This window comes from Cajanus cajan, chromosome 7, assembly GCF_000230855.2.
Source record: "Cajanus cajan strain Asha chromosome 7, NIPB_CcT2T_4, whole genome shotgun sequence".
In the NCBI taxonomy this organism is placed as follows: domain Eukaryota; kingdom Viridiplantae; phylum Streptophyta; class Magnoliopsida; order Fabales; family Fabaceae; genus Cajanus; species Cajanus cajan.
The window spans coordinates 52430085-52452812 of record NC_138523.1 but is presented as its reverse complement, the minus strand read 5'-3'; the positions used below and the strand labels follow the sequence as shown (position 1 = coordinate 52452812).

The window sequence follows — 22728 nt, the reverse complement described above, 5'->3', positions numbered from 1 at the left end:
TATGCCGCTATGTCGGTGCTATTATAGTCACTATTGTGGTGCTGGTATTGCCGTTATGCGGTGCTTTTATTGCTGTTATGCAGTGCTGTGCTCCATGCTGTTAGGAGTTGTTGTAGGCCGTAAGGCTGAGCTGTTGATCACTAAGACTAGAGGAGTTATTTTCGAACTTTACCTCATCCCATTGTGTGGATGTAGCGGCTGTGGTGCTCATGGAGCCCAATTTGTTGAAAACTCTCCTTGGAAAGCTGACCCTTGGAGTGGTATCTTGTTGTTCTCCTCTAGGTTCTTAGTGGTCCCGTGTGTGGGCAAGGTCGAGGCACACGTGTACAAAGCGACCACGGTATAGGGGTCAGGTCGAGCTATACCGATTACAAGCGACCCATACTAACTGATATGCGTGACGACGCATTGTGTGTTTACTGCTGTTTATCGCTGTGTATTGTTGTTTACTGTTGTTATTGCTGAATGATGTGAGATGTGTGCTGTGTTATATATTATAAGCTGATGTTGTTAAGCTGGTTGATGATAACTGTAGCTGATTATGTGACACCCTTCTACCCCATAATAAATAAGTAACAACAATAAGAATAATTCAATAAATATAACATCAAGAAGAGTCCACATATTTTAATAAAAACCCATAGGTTCACAAGTCTTGAAATAAATAGAAATAATAATAATAATAATAATAAAGTTTTACTCTTAAAAGAAAATTATCAAGGTCTCTAAAGAAAAATGAAAGGAATCCAGAATTTACACATATGCTCATACACATCTCCTCTCCTAAGAGTCTCAACTTGGCACTCCGCACAATGGGCGTACCTCGTCAATTCCCTTAGTTGTTGTCAATGCGGGCATACCGTTCTCACACCCTCCCAGGGCCGGTATGTTGCACGGTTAAACACCCAGCGGCCCGTGCAAAGGCAATCCACCCACCGTTAAACCCTCTGTGGCCAGTGAGCTGCGCAGTTAAACACCCAACGGCCCGCGCATGGAATGCCTCCCGTCATGGTCCCCCCTGTCTCAACCCCTCTCTGGGCCCAGGGTCCAATGCAATATAGCCACGTCTGGCTTTTCAAACACCACATGCAACTCATAAGTCTCATGCAACTCATGCATCCCACGTAACTCATAATTAATGCATCTCCATTATATAACATCATCACATGTTAATAACAATCCATGCAATATCATTCTCACATGCTAGGTACCTATCATTAAGTTATCAACATCATAGATCACAAATTTCACATAATTCTTCACACACATCACAATATCTATGACATTCAGTTAATAATTTAATCATAACTCGAGATATACATATCCTTTCTAAGTGATCCCAACTCCATTAGAATCCTAACATCAATATCTACAACTTTCATGAAGAACACAAATCCTAATAAAGTCGTTTAGGTTACCATTCAGGGCTCACAAAAATTGATGTTGTGGTTCGCACACACATTGGAAGGCTCAAATTGCAACTCACATAACTTGATCAAATATTAATATTTTTACACGATTCTTGTGTCTAAATGGTAGCCCCAGATGTCTAGTTTCTAAAAAAACAAACGGCACTCGATTTGGATAACTACACAGAAATATATCGCAAAATTACAAACGTATGTCGGGGTCCCGACGCCCGACGCCCAAAACTGGCGCTGAGCGCCCAAATCTCTGCCCAGACTCCCCTCTGTGAAATTAAACCTGCGTTTTACGAGTTTCAACAAGGTTTTTACCAATTTTCACTACTTCTACACCCCGTTGGTTCAGTTTAACTCCATTTATATTCTTCATACGTTCCAAATCAATCCATACACATCTCAAGCCTCAAAAATTGGTTTCCATTGATTTTACAAAAAAAAATCTAAACTCTTCTTAACACATAAAATTCAAGTCATCAAATTTAAGGATAAAGAATTAACAAGAAAGCCCCAATGGAATTCAAAGACAATTCAATAAATAAGTTCTTCCAAATGAATTAAGAATTTAGAACATCGATTGCACAGAGAATCGTTCAGAATTTTAAATAGAGTTCCTAGAGGGACTTAGGGATTGCCCTCACTACCCGAACACCCCTATATTCACATATGAAGAAACCCATCTCCCCCGTACCTGGATGAGCAGAAGATGAATGGTCTTGGTGTGATCTAAGATTGTTCCTGAGTACTCTTCCTTAGAATTCTTTGTTTCTCCTTTTTTTTCCCTAACCTTTCAGAACGCAAATGAGGCAGATAGGGTTAATACCACCTGACTCCTTTCTTAAAATTAATCCATTGGACTGGGTCAACCCAACCCATTTTCCTTCTCTTCTAACCCACTTCTAATTTTCCTCAAAATAATTAAATAAAATAAATACATGTATATTATAAAATATTTTTTCTCTATAATAATAATATATTTCTGACCCTAAATATAATAATATAATTTCAATAACAAAATATCATATAAAATCAACATTCTCTTAAAACATATAAATATTTATTTAAAAATGCTAATAAAAATACTTATTTAATACGTACAAAATAATTGTCCAAAATAATAATTATTTAAAACGTACAAAATAATATTCCTCTATAATTATTAAAATAATTATGACCAAAGACCATCTAATAATAATAATAATAATAATAACCTTTTTGAAAATTGGGGTGTTACAATACTTCCCCCCTTTTAAGAAATTCGTCCTCGAATTTATGAAATGAAGAGGTTCGACTATGACTCCTTCATTAAACTCAAGATTCTTCCTAAACTTCCTAGGCAAACCCACAGCAAAGTCTAGACACATTATCTCACTTCCAAACAGGGACATCTAAAGGTTACAAAAGTCCTAAAAGGCTTATGATGTTCTGTCTTAGACTTATATTATACTAAACATGAGTACACAAACTTCCTCTCCTCCTCTCTTCACCTTAGGCCACCACACTTCCGCTGCGCCACTCTGATCCATGTTAGTAGCTCCTAAGTGGATGCTAAAAGTACTTTTTTGTCCTTCCTCTAAGATCATCTCTTAATTCGGGATTACTAGGCACCCAAATTTTGTTCTTGCACCTCAAAATAACATCGATTCCTACTCAGAAAAGGTTACCTATATTCCTATCAATCTTCTTCACTTGGTTCACTAAGAAAGGATCTGACTCTTGGGCTTTTTCTAATCTCATCCATTAATTCCCTAGTCACTTTCGACATACTCAATTCAATGCTTCTAAGGGTAAGCTCACACATCAAGCTTAAGTCTGTAAACTCTTCAATCAAATCCAACCTTAAATCATCAAAGACGATAGATGAAAGATCATCCTACTCAAGGTATCTGCCATAATATTAGCTTTTCTTCTATGACCCTCTCTAAAGATCAACCACCTAAGCATAAGTGCACTAGGTACACATACTAGATCTCAAAGTCTTACCACTTCATCTATACCCGAGATAAACACTTATCCATTATCTTGTCCTATAGCCTCATATCTTATCACCAAAATGAATCAAAAAATTATGTTCCTCCAATTTTCCTTTAACAATCAACTAGTTATTCGAGTCATACCTAGTTTCACACTACTAAGGATAACCTCATAAGTCAAGCTTAAATCCCTAATTTGAACTAAAAGATCCATCTCTCTAATCATAAGGAAAAACAAATATAAAGGTTTCCTACTCAAAGCATCGATCACCACATTGGCTTTACCTAGATAACAACTAAGATTAAAATCCTAGTCCTTAAGAAATTCCAACTATCTCCTTTGGTCAAAAGATATTTAAGGCTCTAATGATCACTAAATACCTCAAGCTTAGAATCATATAGGTAGTGTCTCCAAATCTTAGTATAAATATTACAACCGCTAACTTAAAGTCATGGGTAAGGTAATTCCTCTCGTGATTTCTCAATTTCCTAGAAGCATAAGCTACTACCATTCCTTCTTGCATCAACACTCCGCCCAAACCTATCTTAGAAGCACTACTATATACCATAAAAGGCTTACTAAAATCCAGTAATATTAACACTAGTCAATCTTTTCTTAAGAGTTTGGAAACTACTCTCACACTCACTATCCCACATAAAGGCAACTCCTCTTTCTCGTCAATCTAGTCTAAGGTAATGTTATTTTAAGAATTTCCTCAATAACTCTCCTATAATAATAAGCTTATCTAAAAAGACACTTAACCTCACTAATTGAGTTAGGTATCACCCACTGAAATACAACTTCTACCTTAGATAGATCTACATTATACCCCCACTAAAATTACAGGACCTAGAAAACTCTTCTTATACAACCAAAATTCATACTTAGATAACTTAGCCTAAAGCTATCTTGGATAAATCCTCACTCTCAATTCCAATTTGATGATAGCACACGTTAAGGTCAACCTTACTAAACACCTGCTAATTGATCCATAAGGTCATCTATCCTCATATCAACATACCATAGTAGTCAATAGCGGCCGGAGCGGCCGCTATCGCGGCGCTCCGGAGCGGAGCGGCCTCACCCTGCAATGTGGCTGCTGTCGCGTGGCGAATTTCTGTAGCGGCTGGAGCGGCCGCGTCGGAGGCGTAGCGGAGCGGCCCAAATCGCGGATTCGCGGGCGCGATTTCAGACTTACCCTTCATTAAGGGTAAGTCAGTCTTTTCAATGGGCTTTTTTTGCCCTAATCATCCCTTCCCTCTCGCGATTTCAGACTCATCCAAAACAAACACCTCGGCTCGTCTCTCCCTCTCTGTTTCTTCTTCTCTAGCGATCGCGTGCAGCTCCGACGAACTCCGGCTCCGACGCACCTCCATCGGCGACGCGCCTCCAGCTCCGACGCACCTCCGACTCCGACGAGCCTCCAGGTCCGACGCAGCTCCGACGTGGCCGCAAGCTCCGACGCATGTTTGTCTTCTATTCTTCTTCCTCCGACTCGCGTTTGTCTTCTTCTATTCCCCTATTCTCCTTGGTTCTGTCTTTTATGCAACATGCAACATATTTTTTTTAATTATTTATTAAATTATTTCAACTGATTTTTTTTTAATTTTTGATTAAATTTAATTGAACAAATTTTATTTTTAAATTCTGATTAAATTTAATTCAACAAATTTTATTTTTAAATTCTGATTAAATTTAATTCAGCAAATTTAATTTTTAATTTCTAATTAAATTTAATTCAGAAAAATTTATTTTTAATTTCTGATTAAATTTAATTCAGTTAATTTTATTTTTAATTTCTGATTAAATTTAATTCAACAAATTTTATTTTTAATTTCTGATTAAATTTAATTCAGCTAATTTTATTTTTAATTTCTGATTAAATTTAATTCAACAAATTTTGTTTTTAATTTCTGATTAAATTTAATTTAGCAAATTTTATTTTTAATTTCTGATTATAATGTTTAATTTTTTACTTACTTAGAGCTTTAACACTTTGTTTTGGAGACATTTTATATTATATTATGTATTGTTTGAGTACTATGAACTTTTAATTATTAAAAATGTTTAATGCATGAATTTAGAGTTATTTTTTTGTTTTTTTAGCTTTTATATATATATTATTAATTATTTAATATATATAAATTAATATTTAAATAGCGGTTATCCCGCTCCGCGTCATCCCGCTATCCCAGTTTTAGGGTCGGCCGCTCCGCGCCGCTATCCGGGATTGACTACTATGCAACATACATGCATATCAAATCATATTAGAATATCTACTTCAAACAATCGATATATATCATTCCTAAGCATGTACAAATCAATCACCATTTACTCCATATAGTATGTACATGAACCAACTTTACCACATAACATCATACAATCTTAAACAACCTCTTAATCCACCTAACATCTTATAATCATGACAAAAATCAATTTTTATCCTTGCATTGTCTAACGATTCAAAAATATCATGACACCATACATATCCCTTCAACAATGATCAAAGAAAATGATACCTAGAGATTTATACTCATCCAAATGATCTCAAACCTATCTCAAAAGAAAGCTAAGAGAAAAAGTTAAAACTCTTATGAAGACATAAAATTCTAAAAGATCATCTTCTTAGCTAAAAATTTCAAAAACCGCAGCAGATATATTCGGCGCTTACAGCTAGACCTTTGATCACCAAAGTAGCTATAACTGGAGTTCTAGACCTCCGTTTTACCTGATTCCAATTCCATTGGAAAGATAACGTCTAAGGCTACAACTTTTATGAAGATCATAAAATCTAAATCTGTCAATATGGTAGTCGTAATGGCACAACAAAACTGCAGCGAAAATATCCTCTACACCAAACAGCAATAGTATATCAATATATCTAAGGCCACAAAAATACATCAACCCTTCCAAACTCACACCTCAACTTCATATTCAAGCTTCCCACTACAATCCTAAACCAAACAACTCACATATTTAGCACAACAGATTTAGAAAATAAAACTCACATGCTACCTAAACCATAAACGGTAAACATGCCAACACCAACACTCAAGGGAATTACCAACATTTCAATCTCTCATCAAGGATACCAAAACTCCAATTCTCATATACAACCTCCTTGGATTCAATCGCTACAACTATAGATTCTAGAAACTCCATTAATCGTAAACTCTCGACAAATCAATGTCTCACCCAAATCTAAGGTCCCAATAATTTCTAGTTGATTAGCAAGGCTTCGTCCACTACTACTGGCACATATGCTCGCAATACGAGCGATACCACTCAACCACTACTTCTTACGTAAGCAAGAAGTATCAAAACAAATAAGCAATCATGAATAGCCTCAACTAAGCTATATCATGTCTTTCAGCCAAATTCTGAGAAAACAATATAAGTGTAAGCACAACACTAACAACACAAGGGAAACATCATCATCATCATCATTATCCTCATCATAAAGCAAAACATATTCCATCATTCATCTACCAAACAAGCATAGTAGACTCATAACTCACGACCGATTGGATCGACCTGCTCTGATACCACTAAATGTGACACCCTTCTACCCCATAATAAATAAGTAACAACAATAAGAATAATTCAATAAATATAACATCAAGAAGGGTCCACATATTTTAATAAAAACCCATAGGTTCACAAGTCTTGAAATAAATAGAAATAATAATAATAATAATAATAAAGTTTTACTCTTAAAAGAAAATTATCAAGGTCTCTAAAGAAAAATGAAAGGAATCCAGAATTTACAAATATAAGGTGAATATAAAACTCTTAAAAATAAGTCTCCTCAAACGACAAATAACAATTCATAACTAAAGCATCCTAAATTCATGCCCCAATGTCACATCCTATCAGAGCAGAACCCTTTCCCTTTAGAACTCAACACTATGAGTGCCTTCATCTTCACCTAAAAGAAAACCACATAAAAACAAGACGGTGAGAGATAGATAACATCATATATGAACATAGAGCTACCCAATTCCCACCCCACACCGTACACCAAAATATCATCATTAAATATAAACAACAAATACATCTCATATAATTACCAAACATCATTTTTTTTTTCAATCATACAAGCTTTCATACACATGCTCACTATATGCTCATACACATCTCATCTCCTAAGAGTCTCAACTTGGCACTCCGCACAATGGGCGTACCTCGTCAATTCCCTTAGTTGTTGCCAATGCGGGCATACCGTTCTCACACCCTCCCAGGGCCGGTATGTTGCACGGTTAAACACCCAGCGGCCCGTGCAAAGGCAATCCACCCACCGTTAAACCCTCTGTGGCCAGTGAGTTGCGCAGTTAAACACCCAACGGCCCGCGCATGGAATGCCTCCCGTCATGGTCCCCCCTGTCTCAACCCCTCTCTGGGCCCAGGGTCCAATGCAATATAGCCACGTCTGGCTTCTCAAACACCACATGCAACTCATAAGTCTCATGCAACTCATGCATCCCACGTAACTCATAATTAATGCATCTCCATTATATAACATCATCACATGTCAATAACAATCCATGCAATATCATCCTCACATACTAGGTACCTATCATTAAGTTATCAACATCATAGATCACAAATTTCACATAATTCTTCACACGCATCACAATATCTATGACATTCAGTTAATAATTTAACCATAACTCGAGATATACATATCCTTTCTAAGTGATCCCAACTCCATTAGAATCCTAACATCAATATCTACAACTTTCATGAAGAACACAAATCCTAATAAAGTCGTTTAGGTTACCATTCAGGGCTCACAAAAATTGATGTTGTGGTTCGCACATAGATTGGAAGGCTCAAATTGCAACTCACATAACTTGATCAAATATTAATATTTTACACGATTCTTGTGTCTAAATGGTAGCCCCAGATGTCTAGTTTCTAACAAAACAAACGGCACTCGATTTGGATAACTACACAGAAAGATATCGCAAAATTACAAACGTATGTCGGGGTCCCGACGCCCGACGCCCAAAACTGGCGCTGAGCGCCCAAATCTCTGCCCAGACTCCCCTCTGTGAAATTAAACCTGCATTTTACGAGTTTCAACAAGGTTTTTACCAATTTTCACTACTTCTACACCCCGTTGGTTCAGTTTAACTCCATTTATATTCTTCATACGTTCCAAATCAATCCATACACATCTCAAGCCTCAAAAATTGGTTTCCATTGGTTTTACAAAAAAAAATCTAAACTCTTCTTAACACATAAAATTCAAGTCATCAAATTTAAGGATAAAGAATTAACAAGAAAGCCCCAATGGAATTCAAAGACAATTCAAGAAATAAGTTCTTCCAAATGAATTAAGAATTTAGAACATCGATGCACAGATAATCGTTCAGAATTTTAAATAGAGTTCCTAGAGGGACTTAGGGATTGCCCTCACTACCCGAACACCCCTATATTCACATATGAAGAAACTCATCTCCCCCGTACCTGGATAAGCAGAAGATGAATGGTCTTGGTGTGATCTAAGATCGTTCCTGAGTACTCTTCCTTAGAGCTCTTTGTTTCTCCTTTTTTTTCCCTAACCCTTCAGAACGCAAATGAGGCAGATAGGGTTAACACCACCTGACTTATTTCTTAAAATTAATCCATTGGACTGGGTCAACCCAACCCATTTTCCTTCTCTTCTAACCCACTTCTAATTTTCCTCAAAATAATTAAATAAAATAAATACATGTATATTATAAAATATTTTTTCTCTATAATAATAATATATTTCTGACCCTAAATATAATAATATAATTTCAATAACAAAATATCATATAAAATCAACCTTCTCTTAAAACATATAAATATTTATTTAAAAATGCTAATAAAAATACTTATTTAATACGTACAAAATAATTGTCCAAAATAATAATTATTTAAAACGTACAAAATAATATTCCTCTATAATTATTAAAATAGTTATGACCAAATACCATATAATAATAATAATAATAATAATAATAACTTTTTTGAAAATTGGGGTGTTACAGATTACTATTCACATATTTATATATGTATGTTGTTTCCTTTCACTAGCTTACCCTTTGTTGTTTTCATGTGGTTTGGACTGCGATGATCATACTATGTATGGGAGCAGAGCAGGGATAGGTTGGTGGCTAGTGGTGAGTCTGCAGCTGGTAGGCAGAGCTGATCCTTGTTGATGTTTTGTTGTTTCAGCTACTTGGTGTAGTAGCTTTGGATGTATTTTTGTACATTTTGAATCTAGTCAGACTTGGACATGTATATATGTATATTCTAGACACTATATGTATACACTTGTTCCTTTTTGTCCGGTTTCAGGTGTACTGTGTAGTGTGTAGTGACCAGCCGAGTCGTTACAAGTACAAATACTCTTTAGTTACCTTATTTCTAATTGATGTGGGACTTAGAAGATGAAGGTTATCTTCTAAGTATATATTCTTTAATTTTTTTAATTATCTTATCTCCTAAATACTAACTTAGAATAGTAAGTTATAGGCCTAACTCAACTTTATAAAACATACTTATAAGGTGAGAGTTATCATTCACCCATATACTCTTTAATTATTTTATTTCTAGTCGATGTGAGACTTAAATTTTTTTTAACAAATAATTGTCGCCAATAGTAAATTTTGATGTGATGTAAATATATTTTTAATGGCAATTATATAATAATTATTAATATTTTTATTAAATAATAAAATCGAGACAATTAATTTATTATTATTAAATAATTGTCGGTAATACTAAATTTTGTTGTAGTTTTATAACTTTTAAACGTTGAATGGTTGGTTGTAAACGTGAGCTTGTTTTTCTCGTTTTGTTATGAGTATTTTATTTGCAACTATATTAGCGAAGAAAAAAAATACATCAACTTCATAATTTTCAAATTTTAAAAAATTAAATTAAATTGGTAGTTATAGGTGATTATTTAAAGAATCTAATTTTTTTCTTTAAAAGTTAAACAACATAATACTCCACTAAAAAGTGAAAATAAAAAATAATTATACACTATATCTTTTACTATATCTTCTTTATAATAGGTATAAATATATAAAAGTTTGTTTATAGATAAATATTTAGACTATTTTATCCTTATAAACAGTTTTTAAATTACTATCTCTTACTGTCCTTCTCTTTTATTATTTTTTATTTAATTTTTATTTTCTTTATTTAACTTTCAATAAGTTTTAAATTAATTAATCACTTATTTCATTATTTTTTACTTTTTAATTAATAAAGATACATAGTATGTCTCTCCCAATAATAAGCTTAATTTGTTTAAGAATAATTTTTCTTTATATCTGTACTTTTTTTTTTATGTTTATAGTAAATTATAGTATTGAGTTAATTTATAGTTTATATCTTTTGTATATATAGTTAAAACATTTTTTTTTGTAATTAAATATTATTGATAAAACATAAAAAAAAATTTAAAGTACAAAAGACTCAAAACTAAACACATTGCAATTGTAAACTTTTCATATTGCTTCTTTTGTTTTACGGCATGACCTGTCTAAGTTCAGGTATCTCGTGTTTAAATAAGATAGAGCAAAACATTTGAAGTATGCTTATTTATATGTAATTACGACTTTTAGCAATAATAAAAATAATTAATGTTATCAAAATGAAAAGATTAAATAAAAAAATACTAAGTAAAATATAAAATTAATTAATACAATCAAGAATTGTTATTATAAAATTAATTTGTCTATATAGCAGGCGAGTTCCTCCACACCCTAGCATGCAGTTTGAGAATCTGCACAGCAACAACAAAATCTTTGTCACTGTCCAAACCCTCTGAATCTTCTTTGCTTTCAAAGGGCGAAGTTGTGCCAGGTCGTTTCAAGAAAACCTGTTTTCACAAATTTAAAAATAATAACATTATATAATAAAATTTTAAAAACTTACTACCTCTTCCTATTATACAACCTAATTACATAATTTAATAAATTTAAGAAAAATAATTAATTTAGTTAATAACAATAATTTTATCCTATATATTAAACTACTCTTACATCATCTTTTTTTTTAATTAATACAAATATATATATATATATATATATATATTCTTTAATAAGTACATATTTTTTTTAAAAATTATTATTTATACATTTTATCAACTTAAAAAACGCATTTTAATTAAAAATATTTTAGTATAACATGAATTAGATTATATGTAAAAAAAATTCAATAATCATTTTACACGTTTTTTTACGTGATTTTTACAGTACCATGTAACCAACCATGTCTGCAGTGATATTTGTCCTTTTTTTGCTCGACCACGGACCACTCGGTCCATATCAACTATCAATTCCTTTCCTATTTTTCATCCACATTCACGGTTTACATTTTAATTCTTTAATAATATTTTTTATTTATATTTATTAAAACGTTACTATATTTTAAATAAATAAATTATTTTATAATATTTTAATGAAAAATATTATTATAAATAGATAATACCTTTTATTTCAATATATTATTATTTTTAATTATTTTCAAAATCAAAATCTCGTATAGAATAAAATATTATATAATTTATTTTGTAATATTTTTTTGAAAAATATATTATAAATAAGTAATATCTTTTTATTTCGATATTTTCTTTCTAGTTACGGTTAAAATCAAAGTTTCATATCAAATAAAAAAATATTACATTAAAGTATACTTTTCTCATCTATGATTGTTTTTCATAATTAAAATTTTACATCGAGTAAATTAATCAATAATCCATAAAAAAAGTATATATATAATCACATAATTATATTTAAGATAAATAAATTTTGATATCTGATATATAATTAGTAGTGACTAATTAAAAATATCTTTAACTTTCTCTTAAAGAACTTCTAAGAATTAAAAGAATATAAAGTATAATAATTAATAATAACACCCATAATAAAATTAATTATTATTTTATAAAACTTTAATAACATCATTAAAATATTATAAAAATATAATTTTGATAATTAAAAAATATTATTTAATTATGTAAAAATATTATTAAAGATTAAATTATATATAATATTTGATAATATATTATAATTTTTTTAATAATTATATACAATTAGGTAATATTTTTTTTAATGTTGTTAGCCAATGGTTTTTTCTTCATTTTTCTTTCTATTTCTTTCTTGGCTACCCTGAGCATTATGTAGCAAACTTTTGCAATGATATTTTGTCCATGTCTACCTGACCATCGTACATTCCCACTACCAAATTAATTAGGCAGCAAACTTTTACAATGATATTTTGTCCATGTTTGCTCGACCGCTCGTTCAGTTCCGTTCATTAACTACTGAATCTTGACCATGCTGGAGTCCACAAGTTAAATGTACGTTAAATCTTCAAATTACTCAACTATAATGCAATTTTTTTTTTTTTTTGTTCTTAGCACATGGATCCCAATTAATATAATTTTAAAAGTTATTTTAATTATTTACAAAACCAACCACCACTTCTACCCCCTTTTGGTAAAAATTCTCAAAATCTTTATTATTTTTTATACCCACCATCACCACACTCAACCAATAATAATTCTCTGAATCCCCATTTTTTTTTATGTATCCACCACCAATACCAACTAATCCCAATATATTTTATAGGCCTTCAATATTTTTCGAAAAAGTTGTGGAGTCAGTAGATCGGGAAACAGATTCACCAATTGGTTCAATATTTGAGTCTCAAGTTGGGTTAGAGAACAACACACTTGATGTAGGAGGACAACAAGGAGAAGAAATATGTACTAAAAAAAATCACGTGAAAGCTTTTCCGTCGAAGAGGATAATCTACTTATTCGAAGGATGCAATTGTGGGAGTTGATCAAAATCGAAATAGTTTCTGGATAAGAATCAAAGAGAATTACAATAACAATCGCAATCAATTTCCAGAAAGGAATCCAGGTCAATTAAAAAGTTGTTGTGGTTTCGAATAAATAAAGTAGTTCAATTATTTGTCGGATGTTATAAACAAACTTGTGATAAAAAAAGTGACAACTTAGAAAAAGACATAATGGCAAATGCATATAAAATTTACTCACAAGATGTAAGTGATAAATTCAATTTTGAGCATGCATGACTATTATTAAGAGATGAGCCAAAATGGAAATCTGAATCAATGGAGAGCTCTTCAAGTTGGGTTAGAGAACAACACACTTGATGTAGGAGGACAACAAAGAGAAGAAATATGTACTAAAAAAAATCACGTGTAAGCTTTTCTATTGAAGAGGATAATCTACTTATTCGAAGGATCCAATTATGGGAGTTGATCAAAATCGAAATAGTTTCTAGATAAGAATCAAAGAGAATTACAATAATAATCGCAATCAATTTCTAGAAAGGAATCCAGGTCAATTAAAAATTTGTTAGTTTTGAATACATAAAATAGTTCAATTATTTGTCGGATGTTATAAACAAACTCGTGATAAAAAAAGTGACAACTTAGAAAAAGACATAATTGCAAATGCATATAAAATTTACTCACAAGATGTAAGTGATAAATTCAATTTTGAGCATGCATGTCTATTATTAAGAGATGAGCCAAAATGAAAATCTGAATCAATGGAGAGCTCTTCTAAAAGATCAAAGATCTCTAAATCTGGGCAATACTCAATGTTTTCTAACACAGATGCAGCCAGTGATGGTCAAGAATATGACCCAACAACCCCAATGTCTAGTCTAATAGGTCAAAAAGTAGCGAAAAGAAATAGTAAAACAATGGTTGACGAAACATCTTCTGACAAAAAGGAGTTGGATAATATGACAAAAACAATGTTAGAAAGAAGTATTGCAGTAAAGAAATTGGTTGAAGCGAAGGAGGCTACTAACTTTAGTACAATGTATGACATTCTCATGAAGGACACATCTGGAATGACTGAGAAGCAACTCAAAGATCATGAATTGGCTTGTAAGTTTATTAAGTACAAATTAGGAGAATAAATATTATTGTAATTTTAATTATCGCAAATTAGTGCGTATTTAATTTTTATATTTAATTTTGTTGTACATTTTGGTAATTTTTTTTATTATGTAATTTATTTTTATTATTGTAATTTTTTATTATATAATTTCTTTTGTTTGTTATTCATATTTATATATTATCTATAATAATTAATTTTTTTAAAATTTATTATAAAGTATAGTATGAGTTGTCAAAAAATATAGTATGAGTTGTAAAAAAGTAGAAATGTTTACAAATAATTTTTATTAAAGTAAAAATTATAAAAATATAATATGAATTACTTATAAGTAACTAGGTACAGTAAAATTTATTTAAAGTGATTGGACATTGTAAATGCTCTGATGCAATAGTTCCACTTTAACTTTTTTGCTATTTATACGCAATCATTGCTTTGTGATCTCTAGACCTATCTGCCGGAAACATAATATACATAAACACATGCACTGGTCAGGAATCGTCAGCAATGAAAAAAAAAGAGACGCAGATTGATAATATTGAAGAGAATGATAGCAACTGCAATACGAACCTTGCTATCACCAAGTGCACAGGCGAAACACAAGCAAATTTGGCTTCACTTATTACTCAATACGTTGAGTCTCTAAATCAGCGCAGATTCCGCCACTTGGGTACACTTTCGCTGCTTTCTCTTCTTTCCAATGTATGTTTACTTTGTATTGGTTTCATTTCAGCCAAAAAAACACTTTCTTTGGCGTAACCCCAAATGAGATATATACTCATTTCATCGTTATATTATTATACGAACTACTGCAGGCTACCCCACTAATCAGGATTTAAACTATGACGTATTATTACCGTTGCTTAATTTTCATTTGAACAATGCCGGTGATCCATTTCTAGGGAGTAGTTTCTCCCTAAATTCAACAGCATTTGAAGTTTGCGTGCTTGATTGGTTTGCAAATCTGTGGGAAATAGAGAAGAATGAGTATTGGGGATACGTCACAACTGGTGGAACTGAAGGCAACCTTCACGGGATTTTAGTAGGGTTAGTTACCTAGTTTATTCAACAGTACTTCATTTAATTTCTTTTTGATATTTTAAAAAATATATATACATTGCAAATACAAACATTGATTTATATCTTTATTATACACAGGAGAGAACAACTTCCTGATGGGATATTATATACCTCTCAAGATTCGCATTATTCAATATTCAAAATAGCAAGAATGTATCGAATGCAATGTGTGAAGGTTAGAACATTAGTCTCGGGTGAGATTGATTGTGTTGATCTAAAGGCTTTACTTGTTGCACACAAGGACAAACCAGCCATCATCAATTTAAACATAGGTCTCTTCTTGTCTTTGACTAGTACTCTATGTAGTACACGTTACTGTTAATAATTAACAACCACATTCATGCACACACACCTTTTTACAAATGTAGACACATAATTAGAAAGGTTTAATTGGTATATTTATGCAGGGACAACTATGAAAGGAGCTGTAGATGATGTTGAACTTGTAATACAAACGCTTGAGGGATGTGGTTTCACTCGCGACCGATTCTATGTTCACTGTGATGCAGCTCTTTTTGGAATGATGTTGCCTTTTCTCAAAGGAGTGAGTTTAAGTTATAACTTATTAATTAATAAAATCATTATTTTGATGTTTGCTTAGGGATTAATGGAGATGCTAAGGTCGGACGTGTGAAGACCAAACCATTCAAATTGATAAATTAAATTTGAATTATGAAAAAAAATTTCACCATCCTTACCTCAATTACAATCTACAACAAAAAAAAAGCCAAGAAAAAAGCTGTTGTTCTTTTTTTTTTACTTGGTGTGGATTTAGGTGGCAATTAAGATATACGAGGGATAAAGGGCACGTTTTAAATTCATGAGGTGGGATGTATATATGCTTATTAATTACTTTCACTACAAGAAAATTCGTTATTACAGATGACCAGAATCCGTGGAAAATGCCAAAAATTCGTGGGTAATAGTGCATTTTCGACAGATTACCGAGGACACCAATCCATCGGTAAATTGCTCGTCTAAAATATTTACCGATGGATTTTTATCCGTGGGTAACTTTTTGACGGATTTTCCCATGGATTTATCCGTGGGTAAATTACCCACGGATTTACCCACGGATATATCTGTGAGAAATTTCCCACGGATTTATCCGTGGAAACGAAAATTATAATTTTTTTAGTTTTAATAAATTTATTAATGTAACAACCTTCATATTTGGCCTCTCAAGGGTTCTATTTCACGATATTTCACTATTTAGCGTGTTTTATCCTTACTTGTGCAATTTTTGGGAAACTTCCCAGAAGGTCACCCATTCCTGTACTACTCTAGGTCAAACACGCTTAACTGTGAAGTTCTGATGAGTAAGCTACCGAAATGTATATGTATGTTGTCAATATAACTTGTACAAATTAATTCATTTAAGTAATCGTCAAATATACAATCTCATATTTGTACTATAATAATAATATATAATAATTTTATATTACAAATAATAATAATAATAATATATTTAATTATTATTTATTTATATGTACTTACTTTTATAATTAACATCTACTTATTTCTATTTAAAATTATAATTTAAATTATTTAATTTTATAATTTATAATGATAATATCATTTATAAAATTATAAATATTTATTTATTACATACTTATAAATTAAATTTTAATATTTTAAATAAATTATTAATTAATTTAATATATTTATTTACCTTAAATCAAACATATATAATTCAAAAAATATTTATCCTTGTTTTTTTTTCTAATTATCAACTATTAATAAAATACTAACTTAAAATCTTATCTAATTATATATAATATTCTTATATCAAATTTAAAACCAGATATTAGTTATACAAAAATATTAAGATCATATAGTAAATTGTCAATAAGATTTTAGTTAAATAATTTAAAATAATTAATGTTTAATTTATATTATTAATTAGCAAATAATTTATTCCAAAACTAATTAATTATTTATATTAATTATTAGTAAAATTTAATAACTTTTAATTTAACAATTAATTGGATCGATAAAATTCAACACACACCATGAGTTATTGAGCAGAATAACTTTACCAAGAGTTATTTTGTAAGTTATCTCAAATCAAACATATAAAATTCAAAAAATGTATTTATCCTTGTTTTATTTTTTAATTATCAATCATTAATAAAATACTAACTTAAAATCTTATCTAATAATATCATAATATTTTCATATCAAATTTATAACCAGTTCTTACATTTTCGACAGATATATATATTTGTCTGAAATATTTCATCAATATTATAGTTTTTCCTACAAAAAAATTTTCATCGAAAATATAAATTTTCTGACAGATTTAATTTTTTTTATAAGAAATTATCTTCGATTAATATAACATTTTGTATATATGATTTAAGAGTAAAAGATTTTCAATTTAACGGTTGAATTTACAAAATTCACATTTAATATAAAGTTATTGAGAAATTACCCACGGACAAATCCGTGGGAAATTACCCACGGATTAGTCCGTGGGAAATTACCCACGGATAAATCCGTGGGAAATTTTGTGAAAAGTTATTTTTTTTATAAAAATAATATATAGTACGATCAGTAGAATTATAACATAATATCTAATAATCAGAATATCCATGTTGTTGCTATCTAATAATCAAAGATTGAGAGGTTTCAATACATTCTTAGAATGTAAACTCATAAAAAATTTTAAAAAATTAATTTAATTATAAAGTGTATAATCCAAATTATATTTATAAAATAAAAAGTAAGACAAAATTATAGAAATTAAAATTATAAAATTTTAATAATGTTATAAAATATTAAAAAAGAAAAGAATTAATAAATAATAGAAATAAAAAATTATTAAAATTACAATATAGAGATTCAAAAATTTAAGACAAAAAGACAAAGATATACTTAAAAAATAATTCAAATTAAAATATAGAAATTCAAATATTTTAAGTGAAAAGACAAAAATATACTTAAAAAATTATTAAAATTAAACTATTTAAATATATAATCATATTATTACAAATAAAATTAGAATATATAAAATAAAAATAAAATGAATAAATAATTTAAAAATTAAAAGAATAAAATATCATAAATATTATTTAAATAAATTATTAAAAATATAAAATATAAAATAAAATTATAATTACAACTGTACGGATACTCTCTCAAACAATGTGGGTACCATAGAATTTCTCAAAAAATTATATTCTCTCTAAATAAATACATACAATCTTCTAATATTCTATCTACATATCATTATTAGTGGCACAAAGTGACTCAACCCTCCTAGTATTTATAAAAATATTTAATTTTTAATATTATTTTTATTTTTAAAAAAATTTATAGATAAAATCATTTAATATATATGTATGTATATATATATATATATATATATATATATATATATGGTGTATATATTAAAGAGAATGAATTTTTTTACTCTAAGAGTAAGTTTAGCTAGACTTATTCCGTTCAATAACTCATGTTCTATATCAAATTTCAACGATCTAACCGTTCAGTTTAAAGTTCTTAATGAATAGATCAAATATGTAAATTGTTAGAAAATTTGAAAATTATTTTATACTTCGTTTCATTAATTTGAATCAATGTATAAAATGATTCTATGATTATCCGTCAAGTTGAATTAATGAAATGAAGTATCAAATGATTTTCAAATTTTCTAAAAATTTGCAGATTTGATCTATGCATTAAGAATTTTAAATTAAACAGTTGGATCGTTAAAATTTAATGTTGAACATGAATTATTAAATGAAATAAGTCTAGTTAAACTTACTCTTTGAGTAAAAAGATCACTCTTCATATATATATATTAAATTAGTTTTTCACGTACCATTATATATATATATATATATGTATATTAGGAGAATTAAAAGAGGAAATACACACTTTGTGTCTTTAAATCTTTTTAAAAGGTTTTCTAGGAATATTTGCATGATTATTGGGATTAGAATTTGAATCCCTACTATTGCGCAAGTCAACAACAACCTTGCCTCGAGCTTTTGCGGCTTTTTTTGTTTCATTTCACAATCATCCAAGGCCCGTAATTCTCATCAGAATCTAGATTCTCCAAATTATGGTTTGACTTTTGCTGACCATTCTGGATTGGGCTAGGGTTGCCTTGTAGATTTGTTAACTCCTCCATCGTGGCATCATCATCCATGGCTGTCTGTGCATGCTTTTTCCCCTGATCTTCCACTTCAACAATGACTTCTTGTGAGAATTGGGATTGCTTGTGCCCATATTTCCCGCACTTGAAGCATATAGAATGCAATCCTTCATACTTTAAATTAAGGATATGTCCTAATACATCAATCTGAGATACCAATTTCTTCTGCAAATCAATCTCAACACATATTCTAGCGAACCTTCCACGGGATTGTATGGACGTTAGCTTGTCAATCTTCAACATTGTGCCCAGTTTGTTTCCTACACGCCAAAGAAATCTATCATTAAACAATTCAATTGATAGGCCTAGAATGTGAATCCATGCAGCGACTTTACGGGTTTGTTTGGCAATAGAAATAAAGAATGGTCTCCATCTTTGAACCATAATGTAGTGATCAACTATTAACCAAGGTCCTTCAAAAAGAGGGTGCTTATAGTCATCTTCAGAGGCAAATTGGACTAAATAGAAATTCTGTGACATATGAACTATACGAACTGCACCATTCTTCACCCATTCCCTTTGGATCTTGTTATCAAGCATGCAAAAAGCCACACATTGACCCAAAACATGTATCACCAATGAGTTCTTCCAAGGTGCACACCACTCTTCAAATTCCTCTTCTGTTATGTGTATCTTTGGGCACGGATCTAACTCAGACTCATCTCCATCTGGCTGATCTGAGTAGAAAGAATCCTCCAAGGATGACATCTCCTTAATTAAGCTATCTAAATAAATAAAAACTTTTCCCCCTCCAAAAGAGATAAGGCTCTCCATATAAGACTTAGGAGTAGTGTTCGCTACACCAAAAAGGGCACTCATATCCTCCATAGAAGTATCTACCATTGTGTGATCAACATCCTCTGAAACCTTCATTTTGACCTTCTTGGTGCTTCTAGGCCGAGGGTTATCCTCATGTAACCCAAAAGACTCCAAAACCCTAACAGAGCTCTCTGTTTTTGACATAAAATATTTTACACACCTATTTATAGTTAAATGTGTGGTTTTTATAATTTATTTAAAAGACATAAGATAGACTTTAAGATTATACCAAATTTTTCAAATGGCTGAATCTAACTTAAAATAGACATATATAGATTAAGTGGACAGGTCAAGATCAAGCCATATAAATTTGAGAAGTAAAACAAAGTCAAACTTGGTAAAATTTAACATAGCTCAGAGTATTTTCACATGAATGTAATTGATTATAAGATAAAATGTTTTTTCTTGATAATTTTTTTAATAGTATTTTTAGGATAGAAAAATAAAAATAAATAAAAATTTCATAGGCTATACATAAGCTACTTTATAATACTAAATTTTTCAACAAAAAAAATATATATTGACTTATGCTTAACAAGTTTTAATTAGTTTACAATTTTTTCCTTAAAAGTATTTATAAAAAAGTTTAAATTAACATAACAAATGTGAAATTTTTTAGTTGACAAGTTTAAAAGGTGATATCTTTAATTGAGTATAATTAATGTTTAGGATCTTGTAATTAGTATTTTGGTTTAAATATGTTTTTATTTTTTTGAAAAAATCAGCTAGTTTTGTTTTTTGTTTATGTAAAAAAAGTTATTTTTCATCTTTCTTAAATTTTTAAATATTATTTTGTGCCTTTTTAAGATATTTTTTTTATTTTTATAAAATGAATAAATTTTGGTTTTGGATCCTATATGATATTTATTTTTTATTTTTTATTCTTTTAAAATCTAAATTTACTATTTTTTATTCTTAACAATAATTTGAAAGTAAATAAAAATATTTATTTTAAGGACTTATATATTTTCTTTTGAAATATCACACACTAATATTATATCGTTAACAGTTTTGAATAACATATGAAATAATCATTTAATTTTAATAAATAAATAAGTAATTAAAACAAATACATAATAATATGGACTAAAACTAATAATTCTAAATTTAAGAGAGATAAAAAATAAAATTTTTTTGCAAAAATCAAAATAAAAATTTATTTATTTTAAAAGAACTCAAAATACATTTAAAACTAGTATTTTATTGGTGTTGCATATGTGTAAATCTATCTATTTTTCTACAATATTATCTATAAAGGATTCAAGCAGTTTTAAATTAATTATGATTTCATCTAAAATATTGTGTGGGTTATTTTCACAGGCACCAAGAATCACCTTCAAAAAACCCATTGGAAGTGTAACTATTTCTGGGCACAAGTTCTTGGGATGCCCCATTCCTTGTGGTGTTTTAATAACTCGTTTAGAATACATCAGTGCATTATCCAAAGATGTTGAATACATTGCTTCAAGGGATGCCACAATCACAGGCAGCCGTTGCGGGCATGCTCCAATCTTCCTTTGGTATGCCTTAAAAAGAAGAGGCTTGATAGGACTCCAAAACGAAGTGCAAAACTGCATAATGAATGCAGTTTATTTACAAAATCGTCTACGAGATGCTGGAATTGGCGCAATGTTAAACGAGTTTAGCAATATTGTGATCTTTGAGAGGCCTCTAGATGATGAGTTTAGCCGTAGGTGGAGTTTGGCATGCAATGGAAATATTGCACATGTGGTGGTGATGCAGCATGTTACCATTCAAATGTTGGACTCCTTTGTCAGTGAATTTCTTCAAAAACGATCCATTTGGTTCAAGGATCGACGGTTTCAACCGCTATGCATTGCAAACGACATTGGTTCTCGAAATTGTGCTTGTTCAATGCACAATTCAATATCATGATTGGGAATCTATAAACTAATTTAAACATATATATGTGATGTTTGTCTGAATGAAATAAAGCACTTCAATAACTTTAAGCATGTGATCTGGTCGTTTGCGCCTTTTGGCTAACATATATTCAAATTTTGTTTCAATAATAGAATTTTGTTCCTGGCAGTTGTTTCCTACATAAGAAGAACACTAATACAGTATATGTTGAAATCAATTGATTAGAATTTAGATGATCAATAAGGACAGTGAATTGAGTTGCACATGATCATATGTACCATGTTGAATATAAAGAAAGGAACAGAATTAAGTATTTAAAAATGAAACAGAATAAGTAGGATGAAAAATATATTAGGATAAGACTTATATACTTGATAACAAATAACTAGATTATCTTTCGTAGTAAGAAAGAATTAAAGAATCCTTGACTCAATTCTTAGTCCATAGAAAAAGTCAATGAG

General features: G+C 30.2%; 2 protein-coding genes across 2 annotated transcripts; both read left to right on the top strand.

Annotated features, from left to right (window-relative positions):
* The first annotated feature begins 13966 nt into the window (after positions 1-13966).
* LOC109812507 (uncharacterized) lies at positions 13967-14344 on the top strand. The gene has a single exon (XM_020376493.2). It carries the CDS (start codon positions 13967-13969, stop codon positions 14342-14344), a length of 378 nt encoding a protein of 125 aa, XP_020232082.2.
* Positions 14345-14764: 420 nt separating this feature from the next.
* On the top strand, positions 14765-22294 carry LOC109812513 (alanine decarboxylase). The gene is made up of 5 exons (XM_020376500.2): positions 14765-14992; positions 15138-15369; positions 15481-15674; positions 15810-15946; positions 21704-22294. The coding sequence occupies exons 1-5, from the start codon at positions 14830-14832 to the stop codon at positions 22277-22279; spliced, it is 1302 nt and encodes a 433-aa protein (XP_020232089.2). The 5' UTR covers positions 14765-14829; the 3' UTR covers positions 22280-22294.
* The last annotated feature ends 434 nt before the right edge of the window (positions 22295-22728 follow it).

Excerpts from the sequence above, each read along its gene's own strand:
- LOC109812513 (XM_020376500.2), top strand. The coding sequence starts at position 14,830 with ATGAAAAAAAAAGAGACGCAGATTGATAATATTGAAGAGAATGATAGC. Across the intron at positions 14,993-15,137 it reads GCGCAGATTCCGCCACTTGG|GCTACCCCACTAATCAGGAT; the intron begins GTACACTTTCGC and ends GAACTACTGCAG. Across the intron at positions 15,947-21,703 it reads TGTTGCCTTTTCTCAAAGGA|GCACCAAGAATCACCTTCAA; the intron begins GTGAGTTTAAGT and ends TTATTTTCACAG.
- LOC109812507 (XM_020376493.2), top strand. The coding sequence starts at position 13,967 with ATGGAGAGCTCTTCTAAAAGATCAAAGATCTCTAAATCTGGGCAATAC.